Below are 21,464 nucleotides of genomic sequence, written 5' to 3'. Positions count from 1 at the left end.
CGACGTCGTTGCGTATTTGTATGAAAACAAAGGCAATATCTTTTTTCTAGAGTTTCCATGTTTCGATAGGTCGTTTCGAGCGTTTCGAGAGAGACAACGACCGCGGCGCGTCGATCTCATGACACACTGACGATTAACGCACAACTAAAGCTGGAATTGAATAATGTGGGCTACCATGCATAACCAACATCACAGCTGATCTTAAGGGCACTCTAACACAATGATTACTGCCAAAATGTTCAATGCGGGCTCAATCGCAGGCGAGACGTAGCCTGCACCACGGCCCAGTATAAACAGCAGAAAGAAAAACTAAAACCGGGAAGAGAGTAGTTTACCAAGCGATGGGCCCATGAGAGAAAAGCAACAACATACAGCGCTTGTAATACATAATATTTGGCGTGTTTCTCAAGCTTTTGCGCTCCTTCTTACTCTGCGTATCAAGCAGCCGAGCCCTCGGTCATCGCAACGCTTGGCGCAATGTTTACATACAAATAAGGTTTAGTTACACGCAATTAGGGTCATCGCTGCGGCGCTTGGCGGTATTGAAGCGTGGTCGCAAGGTTTTCCTTGAAGGCTTCTACTAAAGCTCCGTGTTCAGCAAAAATTACGCCCACGGTAGCCGAGCACCACCCAAGAGCCAGCGCTGGTAAATTTGCCAGCGATGTCAAACTCCACATGTTAAAATGATTCCAGCGCACAAAATAGCGCGAATAGGCACCCAGAACATTAGTTGCAAGTCGTGAGAGCAGACAGCAAGCTAAAATGATCAAGAAGTTACAATTGTTAGAGCGGTAGCAATGGCCTGTAGACTGCGAAACATGAAGTTACAACCTTATAAATGCGGGTCATATCACGAAACGGAGGAATGTTGAAGAAAAATTCAGTTCTCGGCGTGGCCGAGTGGTTAGCGTAGCTTAGCTAGTGATTGATATGTGCCTAGGGACGTTGTTCGATGTACCTAACTTGTTTCGTTAATTTTTACTTTTTAATTTTTTATCCCACGCCTTTTTTTCTCCGGGCGAACAGTGCCGCCAGTGCGAAGCGTCCCAGTATGCCGCGTCCCAGTGCGTCCAGTTTCCAGCGTCATCGTGGGACCATAATCAGGTATGGCGCTGGGGCGCTGGCACCCAGTGGCACTGGTTTTTGCAATAGGGGGGGGGGCGGTGCGGCCAGCAGGCGGGACAAGCGTGTTTTAAGGCAAGGAGGGGTTCCTGCCAAGATCAGGAAGACGGGCGAATAATCCGTCGTGTCGTATTTCGAAGAATTATAGACGGTGGTCACATATGGCAACCTTAGGTCCCAGTCTTGGTGATCAGATGAGACATACATAGATAACATGTCCGTTAGTGTTCAATATAAGCGCTGTGTAAGCCCGTTTGTTTGGTGATGGTACCTGGTCACTAGCTTATGCTTCGTTTTATATGAATGCAGGATGTCTTAAATGATTCTAGACGAAAAGTAGCAATCGCGGTCTGCGAATATTTGGCGGGGAGCGCCGTAAAGAAGAATGACGCTGTGTAAAAGAAAATCAGCGACATCCGTAGCGCAGCTCGTGGATGAAGCTTATATGATTGCGTAGCGTGCCGCATAGTCGGTTGCCACGGAAATCCATTTATCGACTGGCCGTGACGTCAGGAAAGGGCCAAAAATGTCGAGTCCAATGCGATAAAACGGTTCCAAAGGCATGTCATGAGATTGAAGAAGATCAGCTGGCTGCCTCAATGGTTTTTTCTTACGCTGCCACATGTTGCAAGCTGCAATGTAGCGCCGGATGCTGCAGTATACTCCAGGTAAAAAAAAATTGGAGGACGCTTAAGCTTCGCCTTCAAGAGTGGAACGCGATAGCGTTATTGCACCTCGTTCGCACCGCCCACTCATTCGCTCGGTATGCTCTGAGTCACACAGCGTTCGGCGCGGCAACGAAACGTGCGCCTGAGCAAGCAGAACGAACCAAAGAACTCGGTGTCTCGGAGGGAGAAAGCCGGGCAGCGACGCGCCATGAAGGTGGACGCGATCATGGGGATGACGCCTTGATGGGATCGTCCTCTATCTCGCTTAGGAGCACCACGCAGAAGCATGATTCCTCGGAAGCAGCTCGGCACACATCGCAGGGGACGCTTTCCCAGCAGAAGCGCTACGGCGCAGCGATCACGTCAGAGGCGTCCGGCATCAGACGCTGCACCTAGCAATCGCGCTGTGAGCGGAAAGAGGAGCCGCGTCGCCTAAACACCACTGTTCGAGTGACGCACGCTGGATGTTGGAAGGGGAGAGAGCGAGAAAACTTATTAAACGGAAGGGTATTGGGGCATCCTCGCACCGGTACCCGCGCGGCCCGAAGGGGAGAAGCGGGTGAGCGAAGATAATAATCTAAAGAAAGGAAAGACGCTTGATTCTACAACCCGTGAGGGTGCACGGCGAAACGTCAGGGGTGAGTGGCGCGCCACGTGTCGGGGCAGCGCCGCAGATTGCGAGGAGGGGTTCTTCTGTGTTTGCCGCAAGATGGCTCTGCATGTGCGCAGAGCACAGAAGAAATGTAGCGGAAACGTACTTCGCTACTCGTGTAACTGCGACTTCTGTAAGTAACATGCTCATAATTACCGATATACACCGCAGTATAACGTTCTACGGCACGTTTCTAAGGCAACACCGCATTCACTAGAAGCGCTTTTGTACCGCTTTCAAGCATCGAACTCGTGGCTGAGTGGTAGCGTCTCCGTCTCACACTCCGGAGACCCTGGTTCGGCTCTCACCCAGCCCACCTTGGAAGATGCTTTTTATTTATGAAGTGCATGCATAAAGTGCATGCCGGGATTTATCGCTCACGGTCAACGCCGCCGATGACACCGGCTTTTCTGCGACACTAGCTCCTTAACGCTACCGCGTTAAAAAGAGAAGTCGACGCTGTGCCCGGTTGTAAGTGCGAGACACGCTGAGGACACAAGCTGTCGACAAGGTGTGGAGTTCTTCAATAACAGAGAAGCGGCGGTGCATGGGAAGCGCCAACAGAAGGCTAGGGCAGTCATTATAAGTTTATGGCGGTAGATGACTGTCGCGATAATTAATTAACGCGTCCCAAAATGCAAAAGGGGAACGCGATCGCGAGCAGGTTCGAACAAGATCTCAAACTAAAGAAACAGAACAAAACGAAACCGCTTTTATAATTTAAAGCTAGGACGCCAACAAGAAATCACGCCTGAAGCAAAACACACACAAAACACGCACAGCACTACAATTAACTCAAAGCTTTCACTGGATAAGGAATGCGGTCAGAAATGCTTTACGAAGATTCAGGTGAAAGCAGGAGCATAGAGGATCCACAGGAGACGCCGCTGGACTTGCGCTGGTAGCCCCAGGAACTTTGCAGGGGCAGCGTAACCAATTCCGAGACCAGCGCCAGACCCGTCGATGGCATCCCATCACGCTGGACGTAATCAGGCCAGCTTTGCACATGCCTCTTGACAGCATGGACCAGACATCCGTCCTCCTCTAACTTATATTCTTGAATGCCGTTTCTTCGCCTTCTTCTATTCCTCCATGCTTAGGTTTCCCGGCCCGTCACCTCTCCGCTCCTCGTGCCCGGCCACTCGCTCATGCGCTCAAACAACGCCGGTTCGGCACGTGCATCGCTCCTCCGTCGGCGCCTTACATCATGCATTCCACCCCGCAACACCTTACAATGACATCATCCTTTACAACCAAAAGCTGCACAGAAGAATCTGATCTTTCATAGGACTAGGTTTGCAATGTTAGGCCTTAAAGAGAAGTCATTGCGCTGTTCGTCAGTGATGTTTAGGAGATTGAACAAGGGGCAGATGTACAGGGTGGCCTCTGTGTCACCGACATCAGGGGGCTCTACAGGGTAGCGAGACAAACTGCCGGCGTCCTGATGAATGCGCCCCTACTTGTACACTACGTTGTACGAGAATTTTTGAGGGCATAGTGCCCAGCGACCGAGACAGCCGGAAGCATCTCTTAGGGATGACAACAAACAAAACGTATGGTGGCCAGTTAGAATTGATAAAGAAAGGCCGAATAAGTGGGGTCCGAATTCAGTGACCGCCCATAGATGGGCCAGACACCAGAGCTCAGTAATGAAATAATTGAGTTAGGCTTTGGAGGGAAGGCGGCTAGCACTATGGATTACGTGGTCATCGCCATGGTGGTGTTGGACCACACTGCATCGATCCCAGATCCGCAGGCGTCCTTTTGAACTTCAGTAGAAGCTGAAGGATCGAAATGAGCCAAAATGGGGAGAGACGTCCGAATGCTTATAAGTGCTGAAAACGGATCTTGTTGGGCAGCACCATCTTCACACCAACCGCAACAGCCTGTAACTTTCGCCCAGGCCGTCGCCTACTCCACCCGACAACCGACAGACCAATAACAAACACCACTTCCTGCTGTCCGCAAAGGCAGGGCCATTTCGATTTTACCTTCCTCGAACCCCGATGCTGTAACGCCTGCACGAGTCTTACAGACACTAAAATCCAACATTAATCCGGACGATGCTGGTTTAGGGCCGGTTCAGATGAGAACGACAACGAATGGCGTAACGGTAGTCCTGCAAGACCGCCAAACCATAGAAAATCTGCGAACGGCCTTCCGATCCAATGCCGTAACGTCTACCGTCTTTAACGTCAGAATAGCGCAAAGGCGAAGGCCACACGTAAGGATATGGGGCATAGATCCCGACGTTGCCGACGACACCCTCATTGGCAACGTTATCCTAAAAAACCGTAAATTAAACCTCGACCAAACTTATGCGACATGTCGGTATACGCTCAGAGCACGCTACAGTATCAAAACTCACGTAATCTAGGGGCCGCCCGGCGACTTCAGGAATATTATGTCAAAGGGACAAATTAACATCAGTTGGTCCTCGGCGCATGTAGTAAAGGACTTGCATGTCCCAATGTGTACGTACTGCGCGCAGTACGGTCATTCTCGAAGGAATTGCCGGGCAGCATCAGATGCTTCTCGGACCGTCTGCACGTGTTGTGCGGGTGATCACACTGCGGCTTCCTGCACGCAGACGACTTCTGATGCTTCCGTCGCCGGCGCGGTTTGCAGACGTGCAGGAAGAGAGGACCGCCGCGCAGAGCCGGGGGACAGGGACTGTAGATTAATACTTGAACGAGTGGCAAGAATGCCCCACCGGACTGACTATGGAACGACCTAGTCGGTGTGGTTTGGGACCGGACGAGAGGGAGACCGGGCATACTCGGTTCGTCGTTGACGACCGTCCTACGCGAGTGCGACGGATTAAACGCAATATTTTTCTGCACTTTTCTTTATTACTTCTCATAGAGAGCTGGTATAGTTTTTTCAATCAACAAACCTTTTAACACATCAGGATCGTTGTGTCCTCCTTCTATTTTGCATCCTTACTTTATGAGACGACTACCAGCTCTCCCTCTTAATTTTCCTAATGCTCGGTGATCCCTCTCGCCCATACGCCTAATTAGCCAAGCACGTAGATGGCGTCTTGGCACGAAATTTAGTTTAACGGTAAACACATCTATTATAATTTTATCAGCACACTCGGCTTCATGCTGTGTTTTTAAATTTCCTCACTTCGAGGTGTCAACTTTATGTGTTTATTAGTCTTGGAAATCAGCAAAGCCTATAACAGGATCTCATCCACGCCAACATGTAGCCGAGCTATAAAATTGCAAATGCGGCGATGTGTTGAGTTCAGTTTTTATCTTATTTATTTTATTCTTGTTTATTTTTTATTCATGTATTTATTTCATGCACTTATTTATTTATCTATCCTTCGGTTTTTTTTCGACATGTCGCCTTTGTCGGTACATTGTTCCCTCTCGTATCTTGTTGGCATTTATTCAGTTTTTCTATTCACAGTCATTTTCGAAATTTAATTCGGGTTCAAAGATTCGAAAAAGACCTCTTAATTAGTATTTTCAATTATTGAAGTTAACCTAGACTATTGTAAAAATGCCACGATGACATTAGAAGATGGAATTAGGGAAGCAAAGTTTGATTTCGCGTTAATCTCGGATTTTTATACTATAGGAAACGAAGTACCTGGTATTCCGCACAATTGGACGATCTTCAAGGCGCCATCTAATCCCAGAACTGCCATTTTAATTTGCACCACTCGTTATGACATTTTTTCATTGTTCCCTTCATCACGTATTACATCAAAATCATGTTCATCAGCAACGGCATTATTCATCCTCATATCAGCATACGTCTCTCCACACTACCCTATGACACCTACACTCGACGACATAAACCAAACACTCGTAAACACGGAGGGCATACCAGCCGTTCTTGTTGGAGATTTCAATACCAAACACACTCCTTGGGGACCGGAACTCTGCAATGCGAGGGGAGGGGAGTTCCTCAGCTTCGCTGTGGGTTCCGGTTTTGTCATACTTAATGATCCATGATCCCCTCCAACGTAGCAACAAGTTACACGAACAGCTAGATAGATGTTTTATTAGCTACACCATCACTCGTTAGGGCAGGCTACACATGGACAGTGGCAGATAACATAACCTTCTCGGAACACAAACACATAGAAATAAGTTTCGGTTCAATCACGCAAACAAACGAACGCAGACTAACATACAGAGGCACTACACGTTTATTAAACTCATCATCTTCATCTGGATTCATGGATGCCGTTGCTAGAGCTCACTTGACTTCCCCGGTAGCATCGCCTTTAATTCTGTACATTCAATCATTTTCGAAAGCGAAATCAAACAACTCGTCTGACCTCTCGACTTCAATAACTCGACCCAATGGTGGACGACCGATCTGACTGTTGAACGCTCCAGGGTGCGCGCCATGCGTCGAAGCTACCAAAGATCATCCGAACATTTAATTCTGAAATATTACGGTGAAATGTATTACAAAGCATTGGCAACATATCGTTGCAACATATCGGAAGCCCGTAATTTGTATTTGAAAGAACCGGCAAGACAATCGATCACATCAGGTGTCTTCGGGCGGCCGTATAAAATGCATTCCAAAACATTTCAGCACCCATCTTATTACCATAAGAGGAGCGGCCGGATGGCACAATGACGTCGTCTGTGTTAGAAAGAGCACAGTCGCTGTTGGACAGTCAGGTCGCGTCGGACACATAAAAAACATAATAACAATGCCCACAGGGCGATGCGTCAAGTTGCTGCATCCCCGTCGCTAGGAGGGCCGGACGACGTGCCGTTCACGGTTGACGAAGTGGACATGGCGATGTCCCGCGTCACGTTGGTGACGGCATCCGGCTTAGACGGGATAACGCCTCGCGTCGTACGCGAACTCTGGGGACGTCATCCGAATTTCTGCTTGTTTATTTTCAATGCGTCCTCGAATCTGGGTCACTTCCCGGTGGCCTGGTGGAAAGGACGCATTATACTCTTGCCCAAGCCAGGGCGGCCTCCGGAGATGCCCACTTTATATCGGCCAGTTGTTATGAATTCAACTTTCGGCAATGTGCTAGAGCGTTTAATATACGGACGATTATACCATTTCCTATCGCTATGCCAATTACTTCATTCGCACCAATTCGGCTTTGCAAGACAACGCAGAGCCGTACAGACTTTACACACGTTAGTCACTAAATTACGAGACATGCGGAATGGCAGCCTCCACGCACTGCTTATTTCCATTGATTTTCGTGGAGCGTTTGACAGTGTGTGGCATCCTCTGGTTCTGAGCTCGTTCGGTGACTGGGGTTGCCTTAGAAATCTGTGTGCGCTGCTACGGTCGTTTCTATCTGACCGAGAGGTGGTTTTCCGCTCTCAGACGGGAGACGCGGTGCGCGTCCTACCTTGGGCAGTCCACAGGGTTCTCCGCTGTCACATCTTTTGTGGAATATAGTAGAGCGTGGACTGCTCGAGCTCCCGATGCCAGAGGGTGTGTCGGTGCAGGCTTTTGCGGAGGACGTCGTCATCCTTGTGCCAGCATCCGGCAGGAGAGCGCTGACGCAGTTGGCGGAGAATGCTCTCGATAGAGTGGCAACATGGGCGGAGAAATGTAGAAAGCTAGAGTCAACATCTCAAGGGTGAAGACGGTGTGCGTCCTTATGTCGCTCCCTAGGAGTGGAATGGGGCGCACACTACCCACCGTGGACCATGATCGGTTCAAGTTCGCGCTATTCACGCAGCGGTTCGATGTTACCTTTGGACATACAACATACCGCTAATGAGAAGTGGCGAAACGATTTGATGATTCGCTCATACACCCTGCGGAAGTAATTTCATTTGCGCATGTCTGTCTGGACAAGGATGGCACGGATGCAATTGCGATGTCACCCATCTACTACGTTTACACGGATGGTGCATATACCTCCATCTCGGCCGGAGCGGCCTACGTCGTTATGTCACCAGGGGGCCGCATAACATCTGTCGGTCGCTTCAGAGTAGAATTAGCAACTAGTGCATACGGCGTAGAGCAGACAGCGTTGAGGAATGTCTCCGCTATATACAGGGTTTGCAGGGGTCGACGCCTGTGTATATTTACACAGATTCGTTTCGATTCTTGCACCCCTAGCCGCAACTAAAACTGTAAATTCAGAAATTTATGAACGCTAACAGTTAATTAAATTTGTAATCATACGAAGGCCGATTAGATAATTTCGCGTTCCTGCGCATACAGGCGTGTTGGGCAATGAGCTCGCAGACACAGTTGCGTCGCGAGCACACATGTCGAGCCAGGCCAGACTGGCAATAGCATCTCAATTAGTAGTCCGTGCTGATTTACGTCGGGTTGTTGTAGCGAGATGGGCCAAATGGTTGCGAAATAATAATAAAGGCGCGGGAATTTTTTATTTTGTTCCCGATGCAACAAATAGACCCATCTCGTTTCCTCCTGTGAAGTCAGTCATCCATCTTGTCACCGGTCATAGCTGATTCCCTCATTATTTGCATCTTTTCAGTCTTTCATTATCATCACAGTGCCCTTGTGGTGCACTGGAATGCAACGTAGCACATTATATCTCCCTTCAAGTTCATTAACATCAATACATCGTCCCAATTAAACCCGCCAGCCCCGCAGACATACGATGCGTATATTTGGCGGAATTGACTAAATGACAAAAGGAACTGTGCGTGGTTGATTCGGCTAGTTAATTTTATTAGTAACTCTTTACCAGATTACAGAAGACAAAATTTGTTAACAGATTAGTTACAAAATTTCAGTTGTTGAGACTTTTGAAATGCCGTATTCGTTAATTTGTGTATGACTCTTCTCAATGAAGCAAGAAAATTATGGTGAAAAATTTAGTACAGTGTCCCTTTAACACGAGTGCACAAAGGGCCATTTCATCTTGTGTCAGATTACCTTCAAAAGTATACATAGAAACACTACCAAATAAAATGTGGCTTCATGAAAGAAAACTTCGTGTCATCTGTGAGTTCCTGTGTGCGTGATGCTCTGCAAAGTACCGGACACTGTTTAATTTGCTACTGCGATGAAATTTCATTTTTTTTTCCCACGGCGAAGAACACGGAAGAGGTAGTTTGACTTTAATTTCCACTAATTGAGGGGGGGGGGGGGGTAGGCCGGTACCTTATGTTCACTCATCCTGAACACAAACTCTACGACACGACTTTTCGACAAATTGGAAAGTCGGATAGAATGCCGACAGTATTGTCTCCTCAGGGTACATATCAGCCATATGGCAGTCAAGATGAAAAGTACTTATGATGAAATGGCTTGTCACCTGACTGGATTGCGTTATTGGCGTCTTGCCTTTCCCTGCTAATCTTTTAAATTAGCTGTGTTCAGTTGTATGCATATCTTCAATCTTGCAGCTCAGGTACAGCGCTGACTGCTTCGTAGTAATTAATGCAAATAGCTGGTGTCTGTACACAAACATGTTCAATAAGCACCGTAGTTAAGAAATAGAGCCTGCGAGCGTTAAGGGTAACAATACAGACTCCGCGTTCTATTCCCGCCCCACAATAAATTTTAACTTGAGTGTAATTCATTCAAATCAGCCGTTCTATGCGTGATGTCAAACCCTTTCTACCCATCTGGAATTTCTTCGCCCGGCGCCGTCACTTCTCCGCCGGGTTATCTGCTTTAAACCAGTATCAATTTTTTCGTGTGAAAATATTCGACAGATCTGTATAGATTTACCAGTAGATTGCTTCAGGCGTCTAATACTGTTGAACTAACAATCAAATTATTCTAGTCAACATTCGGAGTGTTCGTTCATCTCCGCTTTACTTGAGTGCAGGATATTTGTGCTCTTTTTTGGTTTGCTTACGTTTGCGGTTCTCGATAACTAGCTTACGGCAAGATAAATACAGCTTACAGACGAGGAATGCTAGATTTAGAACCAAGGAGGCATTGTGTTCGCAGCAATCTAGATGGATGAGGTTCAAAAAAGAAAATCTCAAAGGGCTTCAAGAATTCATACTCGATGTGTGTATATAACCCTTCGCCATGTGGCGTATCAGCAGACGCTTCAATGTCTTTAAAGACACTCATGGAAACTCGCATGTGAAAGTTGACCTCCGCTCGTAGCAAAATTCGCTCTCTGATGACTATGGACCACTCGCTAGCCTTGGCCATATTGCTTGTCGCTATGTGCCGTCAAATTGAGAGTGGGACCGAGGGAGAGGACGATGGCAGCGACATTGACATCAGAGAGGTAAGCCTGATAGCTTCCGGCGGCACTGTAACCTCAAAGATTTGTGTCTGCTTTATGTTACCAATCAGAGCTTCCAGAGGGGTAAATGGGCTTCTCTTTGATGGTGGCTCTCAGAGTTCGTCATGATAGACATGTGTACTGCTGAGCAGTTTGAGAGCGCATACGGCTCCCACAAATGGTTAACTATTTCTTCTATCTCAGCATGCAAAAAGTTCCTAAATGGAAATGCTTGCAAGCCGTGATTGACCACGTGCATTCTCAGAAAAAAAGAAACTGCACACTACGTTAAACTAGTTAAATGCCGCTAACTACCTGACGCGCCATTGACACGCACCCATGGTATACGTTTTTCCGTACTTCTCGCTGATGGTTACTAGCAAGCAATTTACTTCAGTGGTGTTCAGCAACCTACGACGATTACAACTATAATGAAGATGACGATCCGTTGAAATAAAAATGGTCGCGCTTCGAGATTTACAGCTTATGCCTAGAGACTGCAAAACTGATGACATTGCCATACGGTCTTATGTGGTACTATCATCAGCAACATTCATCACTTTTCTTCTCTTAGCTTTAAAATGCGCAGTTTTAAAAAAGTTCTGCCTTAATTGATTACTTGTCTTTAACCTCTATCTAACAGTGTAGTCAGATCTATCTTGAATCTCAGATATGTTTGTTGAGGTTACTAATAGGATTATCCGGTTCATCTCATCCCTCTCTACCTTTTTATCAGTGCTCCTAAGAACTTCCCTTTAATCTAATTTGGGCGGTACCATAGTCCCCATTTTCAGATGTGTGCAGCAACGATACAACGATTTCGCAGCTTAATTTCTAGATATATGCGTAGGTTGCGGTAGCTGTCAGGTCAAAAGCTTTAACTATTCCCTTTCTTTCATTATGCGAAAGTCTTTAAGCGCTCATACTCGCGGTGATCGTCTGTCCGTTGCATTCAAAGGCTGTTGCCGTCGCGGGAAGCGGTAGCTGGCAGCTGACACGGCCGGGCACTAACTGGACGTAGGGCTTCCTGGCGTTACGTTTGCCATGAGCTGCCAACTCAGGCCTCTCCTTTCATATGGGAGGGTGATATCAGAATCAGCCTGCCAAAATTCTTGCATTCACGTTATCCCTAGGCTACGCACATTCATGCGGCTCGGTTAAAGCGGGGCTTTATGTGTTGGCTAGTAGCTTACGCTATCGCGTAAGCTTGAAGGTGGGAGTGAAAACAGAGAGAAAGAGGTGCCGTAGTGGAGGACTTCGGACCATTGCGTGATAGAGGCTTTCGCCTCATCACAGTTTAGTAATCCAAAGTGCACCGTTGATATGCAACATTTTTTGCATATCAGCGGTATATATTTTGTTTAGAAGGCTTTCCGAAACTATTGAGATAATACTCTTTATAGTGTAAGCTATAAAGTTTGCCAATATTGTTTTAACTACTTTACAGATATTAACTTTGAAGATTATAAACTTTCTCCCCCTCTATCCAGAACCATATGTCACCCAGAATAAAACTGCAAAGGGTTCAACAAAGGCTGATGTATTCCTGACAAACATAACTTCCTTAATTTTTACCAAGAGGGTTGTTTTATTATTCCTAAGTTATAGCTGATATCAGGCACATTTTTAAAATTATAGTAGTTACACTAGTGTAGCAAAATACCATTGGAAGTATTGGAGATTTGCTACACTGGTGTAGCTGGTGTAGGTAAAAAAATGCCCCTACCAACTGATGTTTTCTGCAGATTTGATAACTCTCTGAGTGATTTTTAGTCGTGGATCTCGCGTGTCCTTTACACAGTGCTTGTGCGTATCATCTACTATATTTGCACTGAGTGGTACTTAATGACACACTGAAAAGTTTCTCTGAACATGTTGATGTCGGCACTGCGCAGCAGTCTTCGCAGCTGACGTAGTCTGTGTGAGATCATGCATTAATTGGGAATGCGGCCGAACGTTTGACATCGTCTCTCACCGAGCGGCGCGAAAGCGGGATTTTTTAATATTGCCTAGAATATTATCCGTTTGCTTTTCGGGACTTGTATACGCAGCATCGATATTCAGATTCATTTCCACCCTGTAATGCGCACATTCAATGACCCCCTTTCGAAGCTGCCTTCCAGAGACCCTTTAATGGAAGCTTTACGGATAGCGGCACAAACTTCTTCGTCATGTGTATCGTGGATAGACAGGCTAAATATGCTAGCTAAACCTATGCATTTTGTCCACTGAAGAAGGAAACATGGTATAGGTGATACAGAGAATCGTTACGCACGAAATAGAAGTAAAGCATATACCACGCTTTCATAACAAAGCAGGCGGACGCTGGCTAAAGTGCCTAACGAAAAGAGTGCAATTGTGGATTTCAGACTGAAGAGAGTTCAAAGTGCACTGGAAATGTGCTAGATGAAGGTGAAGAATGTACTTTGGTATTTGCACTGACAACATGGCAAGATAGTCGTATTCCAATTTCCTGAATTCATGTAGAACGGCTGAAGATTACTGAAAAAAAAAAAAAAAAAGCCTACTAGAAAGCTTCCATTTACTCTGCAGTTCTTCACGGCATTGAATGATTAAAGTAGAGATAAAATAACAAGAAAGAACTGAGATGAATAAAGCAGGAAACATTTGGTCACAGAAAGGTACACATTAGTGCCCTCTATTTATAGTTTACGAACACAAGCAAAGAGGGATGTTTGCTAGATAGTATATTTCAAGCAGAAGTGACATGCTGATGAGCCAAATTATTTATCCCTTCCTATTAACCACGTCCGCTTTCATTTGCGTTGCAAGCATCGACTCTAAAGGCCTGAGCGATGGGACTGGGAGGGGGGTTTCAGAAAGACACCTTGAAGTTTGTAGACATTTGTTGAGGTTAACGACGAAACCTCGGTCTGTTTTAACCCATCTCGTTTCCTAACACGTGTCTTGTAATAACAGCAAAATATTTTTGATGCACTGTATTGAAAGATCAAAGTTGAAACTGCTTCGGTAAAGTTTGTTTATTCTATTAGCTTAGTATTCTAAATTTTCATGCATTTTGTGTCCATAGAAATGTCAACCGAAATTTCTATAGAGCGCTGTGGAATCTACATTGTAGAAATGCGAAAGCCTAAGCGTTGCTGGTGCACACGTTTGCTCGTAATAAAATTAACAACTAAATGCATCGTCATTATCATTTATAATTTCATTATTGTGATTATCACTAATTGCAGCGTCATTGCCATCTCGTACTATCATCCTAAAAGTCGACAAGGAGAGTTATGATGTGCGTTTCACAATCCCGTGCTGGGCGCAGTTGGTTGAACTGCTCAGCTTGGGATCGAAGGGATGGAGGTTCGATTCCCAGTGGAGACAGAATTTTTACGTCTTGACGACGTCATCATGACGTCATTTGATTGAAAACTATTATATGTGACTGGACGGATGCCGAAAGTATGAGCCATTAAAGGCGTTCAAATTAAAATGGCACATGACACCAGTTCCTTGTGACCCCGGGATATCGAGCTTGGGATGCTTCATAGGCACTACCTTTAAAAATGTGTAACATATTGTCGGTAACAACAATTGATGTAAAACGTTCTTTTGCCTTTTTTCGATGATAAAATTTTGTACAATTTTAATAAATGTAATTACTTGACCACATCAGGTATAAGGGGCTGCCATGTTGAGCGAGTGAACCTACGATTGCTTTTTGAGAGAATATTTCTATTTTTTTTTTCCATAGCAGTAAAATTACAACTCCTCCTTCTCCATATGCGGTACTGTACATTTGTCGAAGCACGCGTAGAAGTTGCAGGACATGCAGAATTAGCAGAACGCAAAGAGGTAGAATAAAGAAAGGAGAAAAGGGAGCCAAAATCGCTAGTAGAAGATATAGAAGGCCAGAAATCCACGTGGTTGCTTTCAACGCGAGTGCAGACGACTCACTGGCACCGAGTCGTAGACTCATGCCAAAACAGTAGTAGCAGACGAGAATGCAGTTTCTTATTTTAGTTGCCAGAAAAGAAACTAATAAGATGGCCAATGGTCGAAAATCTTAGCCACAACTAGCTCGGCCACTCATTGTAACGGGCTAAGAAGTAGCAGACGTAAAAGTGTCATGATTATATGGGGAATTACGCATCAAGCACATAAAAAATTGGCAATTCCTCAATTTTAGATTACTATAGCGTATTACTGTCCTGCTAATTATGTATTACGATGGGCCGAAACCAGATTTGCTTATGTCGACGAGCACATTTTTATGCATATTTTATGGGTTGAATGAAGAAAATTGTGATTCTAAATTAAAATTTGCCCTCCGCTCTTTACGGAGAAAAATCCTTGCGTATTGGTTGGCGGCGTCAGAGAGAATAAAGCACCCGTTCAGTCAACGGTGCAGCACAGTTCAGGTGCTTCAGGCTTAGCAGCGACGCCTAGCAGGAACTCCAAGAAATTTTATAAAAAGGAATGAGAGTGCTAGTAAACGTGCCACTTCTGTATGTTGCTGTGACGTAATATTTCTCCATTACACTAATAAACTCAGGTATCTGCGGTGGGGAAGCGAAAAAGTCTATAATAATATGTATTGCCTGTAAACTGGTCCACTTTTCAGAATGCGGTCAGTACGTATTTATTTATAAGAGCTAATCAATAGAGCAAACGTTCTGTGGCGCAATTTATCAGCGCTATGGTTTACAGACGAGCAGAAGTGTAGTTTGAATCCACTCATTCTGTGTTTTTTTCTCCATTTTACGCGTTACTCACCACACATTTTCCTGAACATGCAACAACATTTCGGTGTACTTTTAATTTGCGCTTTTAGGAGCGGTACACAATAGCATGAATGGGTCTCTCAGAATCCCAAAGCTGCATTTCACCAGTCTGTCTGAGACGTCGGAGCTTCTTGTAACCACGGCGAATTGTAGGAGACTGGTCAGAATCTTAGGCCCCAGGTTGGCTAGTGGCACCTGCGGCATGGTGGTCCGTAGGTGCCCACCAGGTAGGCTGACGACGACGGCAATGCCGTTCAAGCCAGAAAATATGCAGCGCTTATGAGCTGCGCTCAAAAATGTTTAAGTGCTCGGGCCCACTACGGGTAAAATATTTATGACTAACGATATATTATTCAAGAATCATGCTTTCTAATGGTTTGCACTAAGGTGACCCCGTTCAGATAAATATTTCTGTATTTCCACCTTTTTAATTGCAGGCACTCAACACAAGCGAGCCGCTCTGGCTATTCTGGCAAAGTGACAGGAATAGTTTTTCTGCTTGTTCAGAAGATTACTGCATCAACGAGACCGAGACGTGCATTCGTAATGTGATGATTGACATTTCGAGTGAAGAATATTATTTCAACCAAGCCATGCTATTGAATGGAGTACCGTAAGTTTTTAAGTCTAAATGCGTCAACACTATTGCTCTCAGAGTGATATTCAGCCGGTGTTCGCATGTTTGAAGCCTACAGGTTTGTGCAGCAGCATACGTGGTGTTAATAAGGTGAAAGGTTTAGACCTCGATGTGTCGAGGTTACGTTGTGTGGTACACTAGAACAAGAACGCGGCGGATAAGGAAAAAACGGTGAATTAGGAGGGTTCTGCTGAAGGGTGATGGAGTGCAGTCGAAGAGTGGAGAAAATGCCAGTGTTGGCTCTGGAGAGCGTTGAGAGAAAGGGAAAAATAGACACTTGAAAATAAGAAAGGAATGTCAGTGGTGGCGCTAAGGGCTCCAGCTCTGGAGACAAATGTATGCGGCTGCACCCATAGAACGTTCTGAAAACAGCGGCACGATCGCTCGCCTTGTATACGACGCTGCGTGGGCTCAGAGATTAATTTCACATCTGTAAGGGTGACGATGGAACAGGCCCTAGTCGCGCACGATGAAGACCGATAATGCATGCTACTGCGCGAGAAGCTAGCGCTGCTAGAATTGCCTCACGTCGTAACCGCTGCTAGGACATTGATGTTGAAGAAATTTGTTGTGGTCATTAAAATGTATACTAGGCTTGTTAGCATACCATAAAGTGTGAATAAAAGATGCAAAAATGTTTAACGTACCGTCCTACTTCAGATTTTTCTTCACATTCTTTGGAAGCTAGGAGCATCCCTCGTAATTTTTGCGACAAAATTAAAGGGACGGAACATTGACCGAAGTATGTAACATGATTATGATGTAAATGAAAAGACACCTTACATCGTATAGTATAGACTGAGAACTACCACATACGGCTTTCGTGGCAACTTGAGCCAGACTCCGCCATTGGTGCTGGCAAGCTCGGCAATGTTGCCTGAGAATCAACAGGACAGACTGAGGGATGCGAACTGAAGGAGAATTTAGCTACTCACGAGCGCTCTCGTCCTTAATTTATTGTAAACGGCTAGGACACACACTCTGCTCTCATCGTCCGATGCAAAGGGATTGCCACACGCTGATGATGATGATCAGTGTCATTTCGTGGATGAAGCTGTGAGCATGGTTCACTAAAACTTCCGCTTACGCTAGTCTGTATTAAAACATCTAATTACTGCCTAGCTGGAGATATGTTTATTAGTTTCAGTCCAACTTTTGTCAGCGTGCAATCGCCATCGCCGTCGCTACTTATGGCTTCCAGTATTGGACTATAAATAAAATCGAGCGAATACACTTTCTGAGGAATTCTCGAACTGAGCTCTGCCGAGCGGTGCCACATCTTATTGGCCTGTCCTTGGCTTCTTTGCTAGCGTCCACTAATTTATGGTATATCCGCAAGCTTTCATAGTTTTAGCCACCGTAATGGTCTAGCGTTGGAGCGTAAAGACAGGGTGTCATTTGGCGGGGGCTTATAGAGTGCTTGTGAAGTCCCTTGCTGCTGCAGCCGTGCTGGAGGTGTGCGGGGATCTCGCAGCCCTACCACTTTCCACTGTACATATTTAAGTGCAGTGAGGCGCAGGGTTGTTGAAACGACAGTTGACACCTAGCAATGTTAGGCTACTTTGTGTTCTACCTACTGCGACTGAGTGGAAGAGAGCATCAAAACGCTATCGAGTGGTGATGTGAGCTTGTGTTCGAAGCACATTCCCAGTAAATGGGTGTAGGGGGTGGTAGTGAGTATGGGCGTTTCAGAGGCGGGGCTGCTGGTTGCGACTTATGTTGGCCATTAAAGTGACATGACTCTCGGCGACCAGGGAAGTGGGGAAAAAGTTGTAGGTAGGAATAGGGTTTGGGGAGGGGTGAGCAGGATTAAGATGTCGCTTTAAACGTACATGACGCTACGGACCTGTGCAGTTGAATAGGAGCCGATTTGCAGAAAGCCTTTTTTTGAGCCGGGATGAGCAGTTGCACTTCCGATAGCCAGCCCGAAGTCGAATATGGTGACTGCCAGAAGCTGGGAATGCAAGTGGAAAGTGTCCCAGAGTGCAAGTGTCCCCGCAGGAGGGGCAGTGTGGAGAGGAAGGTGGGCCGCAGGTGTACAGTGGGGCGTGGTCTATGTAAGCCTATACGGAGGTACAAGAGGAGAGACTTTTCCTTCCAGGGAAGTTTGTCCGATATTGCAGGTATTCTATGATGGCTATATCGTGGTCGGTGTGGAATGATGCCATCTTGCGAAGTCATGAGGCGTGACATGCGTGGTGACCGGGGCCCCGTTATCGTGGGCAGCGTTGTCTGTGTCATCGGCTGCCTCGTTGTCCTGGACTTCAGCATTTCAATGAAGGGAGTTGATACTCGGAGTCCTCAAGGGCTAAAAGGCGAGTTCGGAAAATATTCGCCGAGAGGTTGATGTCATGATGGTTAGTCAACAGCTGCTTAGCAGATATTTAATCACACATCGCGTTCACAGGCGCAGGTGGAATATAGAATTCAAAGAACTATGCGGGAGACTGGCTAGTGCTGCAGGGATAGGGCTTGCAAAGAATGACCGGCAGCAGGATTTTGACTGATTCGGCTGATGCATTGTCATGGCTGCAGCTTATTTTCCAGTTTCAGGCCGTGCCGAGCCATGCGTGAAAAGGAGGGTACAACATCTGCACTTATCAGGGAGCGGCGGCGGGCTGGTGGAGGACAGCGGCAGGAATGTGGCGCTTGGATTTAACGTCCATGCCCAGGAGGAACTGCAATGGAGGATGGTTGGGCAGTTTAGACGGAGTGGAGAATCCGAGAGTTGGTCTGATGATTTGCGTGAACACTGCTTACAATTTTCTTATGCTACAATGAAAGTTTCTGTGCAGTTGTGTTAGGAGGGCAGCATCACGTGGAGCATGGCGAAGACGGTCGATGTGCGCCAGTATCTTCCGGCAAGAATGTCCATATGGTAGATACCGGCCTGCGTCAGGGTGGCTGGGATTTGTACTCGGGGACTCCATTCAGCGCCTGCAGATCCCATCCAGTCGCATGATGTGGGTAGGCCGGAGGGAGAGAAAGAGCAGGAAGTAAAGGATGAGTGATGTCACCGTTGCTTTGGAGAGCCTGTTTTCACAAGTGGAAGAGCCGCCACTGCCTCTAGCAAGGAGGCACTAGGCACAGTCCAGGATGGGCAAAAGGTCTTAGCTGCCAGGATTGCTCTGAGCCGGTCATCAATTAGATGACCTACATACTTCGCCTGGCGTTTCCACGGCAGGGTGTTTAATCCAATATGCAAAATTGGAAATTGATGTGCGCGCCTTTCCTAGTTGATTGATCAGGACCTCGGACATTGTTGAGGGTCAGTCAATCACTTAGATGTGAAGAAATCCTAGACGTCATCGAGGGCTCGCCGCATGACCTTCCGGATTGGACGATGTACGATGTCCTTTTTCAGCCCTTTATCCAAACGGCGACATCGGCTGCATAGGTACAGTAGGAGACCTTGTGGCGCCTAACCCCCTGGATAGCACTCAGCAGGCCAGTCAGGAAGGCCATGGGCTTTCCGACGCCTTCCATGGACATATCCATGGACAAGCCATGGACATGCCAAAGGTGAGGGGGGAGTAGCTGAGCGATTTTCTAGCTCAAACCTGAAAGGATCGGCCAGAGAGGAAGGTGGAGATGACTTGGTTTAAGTTGCCGGTTACTCCGAGGTCATCCAATGCCTGCTCAATGATGGGATGCAGCAGGTTGTCGAGTTCGGACTGGGCATCTAGGAGGACCAGGAAGAAAACATCTACCGAATGCTGGATTTCTCGAGGATAGGGACCACATCCACAATGAAACCTGCAGCACACGGGTGACTCCGGAATCCTGTCTGTAGCTCGGGGAGAAAGTGCAGCCATGGCGCTCCATCTGAGCAATTCCAGGATGACGAATTCAATAGTCTGGCTGGCTGCCGAGGCGAGAGACAGGACCGTAGGATACAAAATCCCAAGCCGACTACCGTGGCTTGAGGATGAAAACGAAAATGTCGTTCTTTCAGGTGTCTCGCAGGGTACCGCTGTCTCAGATGTAGTTGAATACATTAAGGAGGCGTCTCTTCTCAGAGGCGTCCAGGTTGTAGAGCATCTGGCGTGTGAGTCCACCAGTCTCCAGGGCAGTCTCTACTTCGAGCGCCTGTGTAGTAGGGGGTGCGTGCTTGTCAAGGTGCCCATAAGACAGCTTTTTTATTCTCTTATGCCATTTGAGAATATAAAATAAACGAAATACTTAAATCTGTTTTTACTTGGCACATACAGGTCATGGTGGCTCAGACTTTGGCGTTCGGCTAGCCATCCCGAAATCGTGTGTTTGATCGCAGTAGCGGTAGAAATACTTGGATGGCGATTACACACGGGCCTATTGTGCGATGCTAGTGCTCGTTGAAAGTGGTAATCAGCACACTTCCCTAATGGCGCCCTACAAATCCGATGTAAAGTAATAAGCACCTGAGTTATATTTAAGAATCTTTCTTAGCACATCCTAGTTTGCTATTAATGTATTATTTGCATTTTTTAGCCCTTGACTTGACATAAGACGCATACAACTTTTATTGGCGGAATTATTTTTTGGCTTGTATAAAAGCGTAAAATGCTCTTATTCCAATTTTATCTAACTAAGAATTATAGAGATACAGCTCGCACGTACACTCCTGAATACTCATTAGAACGGATTTGCAACATTATTGTGGGAAAGCATTACAATCAAGAAGTGTTACTGACGTGGTGGCCTGTTGGGATAGCGGGTCCCGTTAAGCTATTGTTTTAAAATGTCAAAAAACATAAGGCGATTACATCGTAAATGGGCAAACACGCTTAGCCCCGTCGGAGGGATCTAGTGATTAGGGTGCTCGGCTACTGTGCCCGAGGATGCGGGGATTGAATCCCGGCCTCGGTGGCCTCAATCCAAGGGAGGCGACGAGCAAGACCTCCGTGCACTGTGCGATGTCAGTGCTCGTTGAAGAACCTCGAATGGACGAAATTTTCGCACCCCCTCATCTACGGCATCCCTCATAGCCTTCCTTAGTCGCTTTGAGACGTTAAACCCAGTAAACCAAACCAAGCTAAACACGCTTAGAGCATTTCGAGGAGATGTTCTGGTCTGTCTCTTAGGAGGCGCCTTCGACCTGGTTGCAAACGGCAAAATCCTGCGTTCCTTGGAATTAGGGAAAAGGGGGGAAGGGGTCGTTTGAAGCCCAGCTATTGGCGGTTACCGACAAGAAAATGATTGTATTCAAACGTTCGTAAAGCAATACAACTTTGTGCACCTAAGAAAGGAAACAAAGGAATTGCCTATAATATTCAGAACATCTGCAAAGTGTTTACCAACACGAAGCAATGCGTCACGAGTTCACGTAAACACAGGCTCGAAAGAGGTCTAAAGTACAACAGCATACATATCTACGAGAGGCAAACACCGAATTTCTCATCCAGCACTGCGACAGTGCTACAACTGCAGAGAAACGATGTCGTCGTACCGAAAAGTGCCCTACGGT

General features: G+C 46.5%; 2 protein-coding genes across 2 annotated transcripts in view; one reads left to right on the top strand and one right to left on the bottom strand.

The window, feature by feature from the left end:
• Positions 1 to 21,464, bottom strand: part of LOC146173652 (glutamate receptor U1-like) — a 138,322-nt gene that overhangs the window by 51,202 nt on the left and 65,656 nt on the right. The window lies entirely within an intron of this gene.
• LOC146173653 (uncharacterized) overlaps positions 10,416 to 21,464 on the top strand; it is a 35,988-nt gene continuing 24,939 nt past the window's right edge. The window contains exons 1-2 of the mRNA XM_084584243.1: positions 10,416 to 10,627; positions 15,819 to 15,994. Coding sequence (XP_084440369.1) covers positions 10,517 to 10,627; positions 15,819 to 15,994 — 287 coding nt within the window. The 5' untranslated portion in view covers positions 10,416 to 10,516. The remainder of the gene's footprint in view (positions 10,628 to 15,818; positions 15,995 to 21,464) is intronic.

This window comes from Amblyomma maculatum, chromosome 11 (assembly GCF_055883805.1).
Source record: "Amblyomma maculatum isolate TAMU_Amacu chromosome 11, ASM5588380v1, whole genome shotgun sequence".
NCBI classification, from domain to species: domain Eukaryota; kingdom Metazoa; phylum Arthropoda; class Arachnida; order Ixodida; family Ixodidae; genus Amblyomma; species Amblyomma maculatum.
This window is presented reverse-complemented; position numbering and strand designations above follow the sequence as displayed.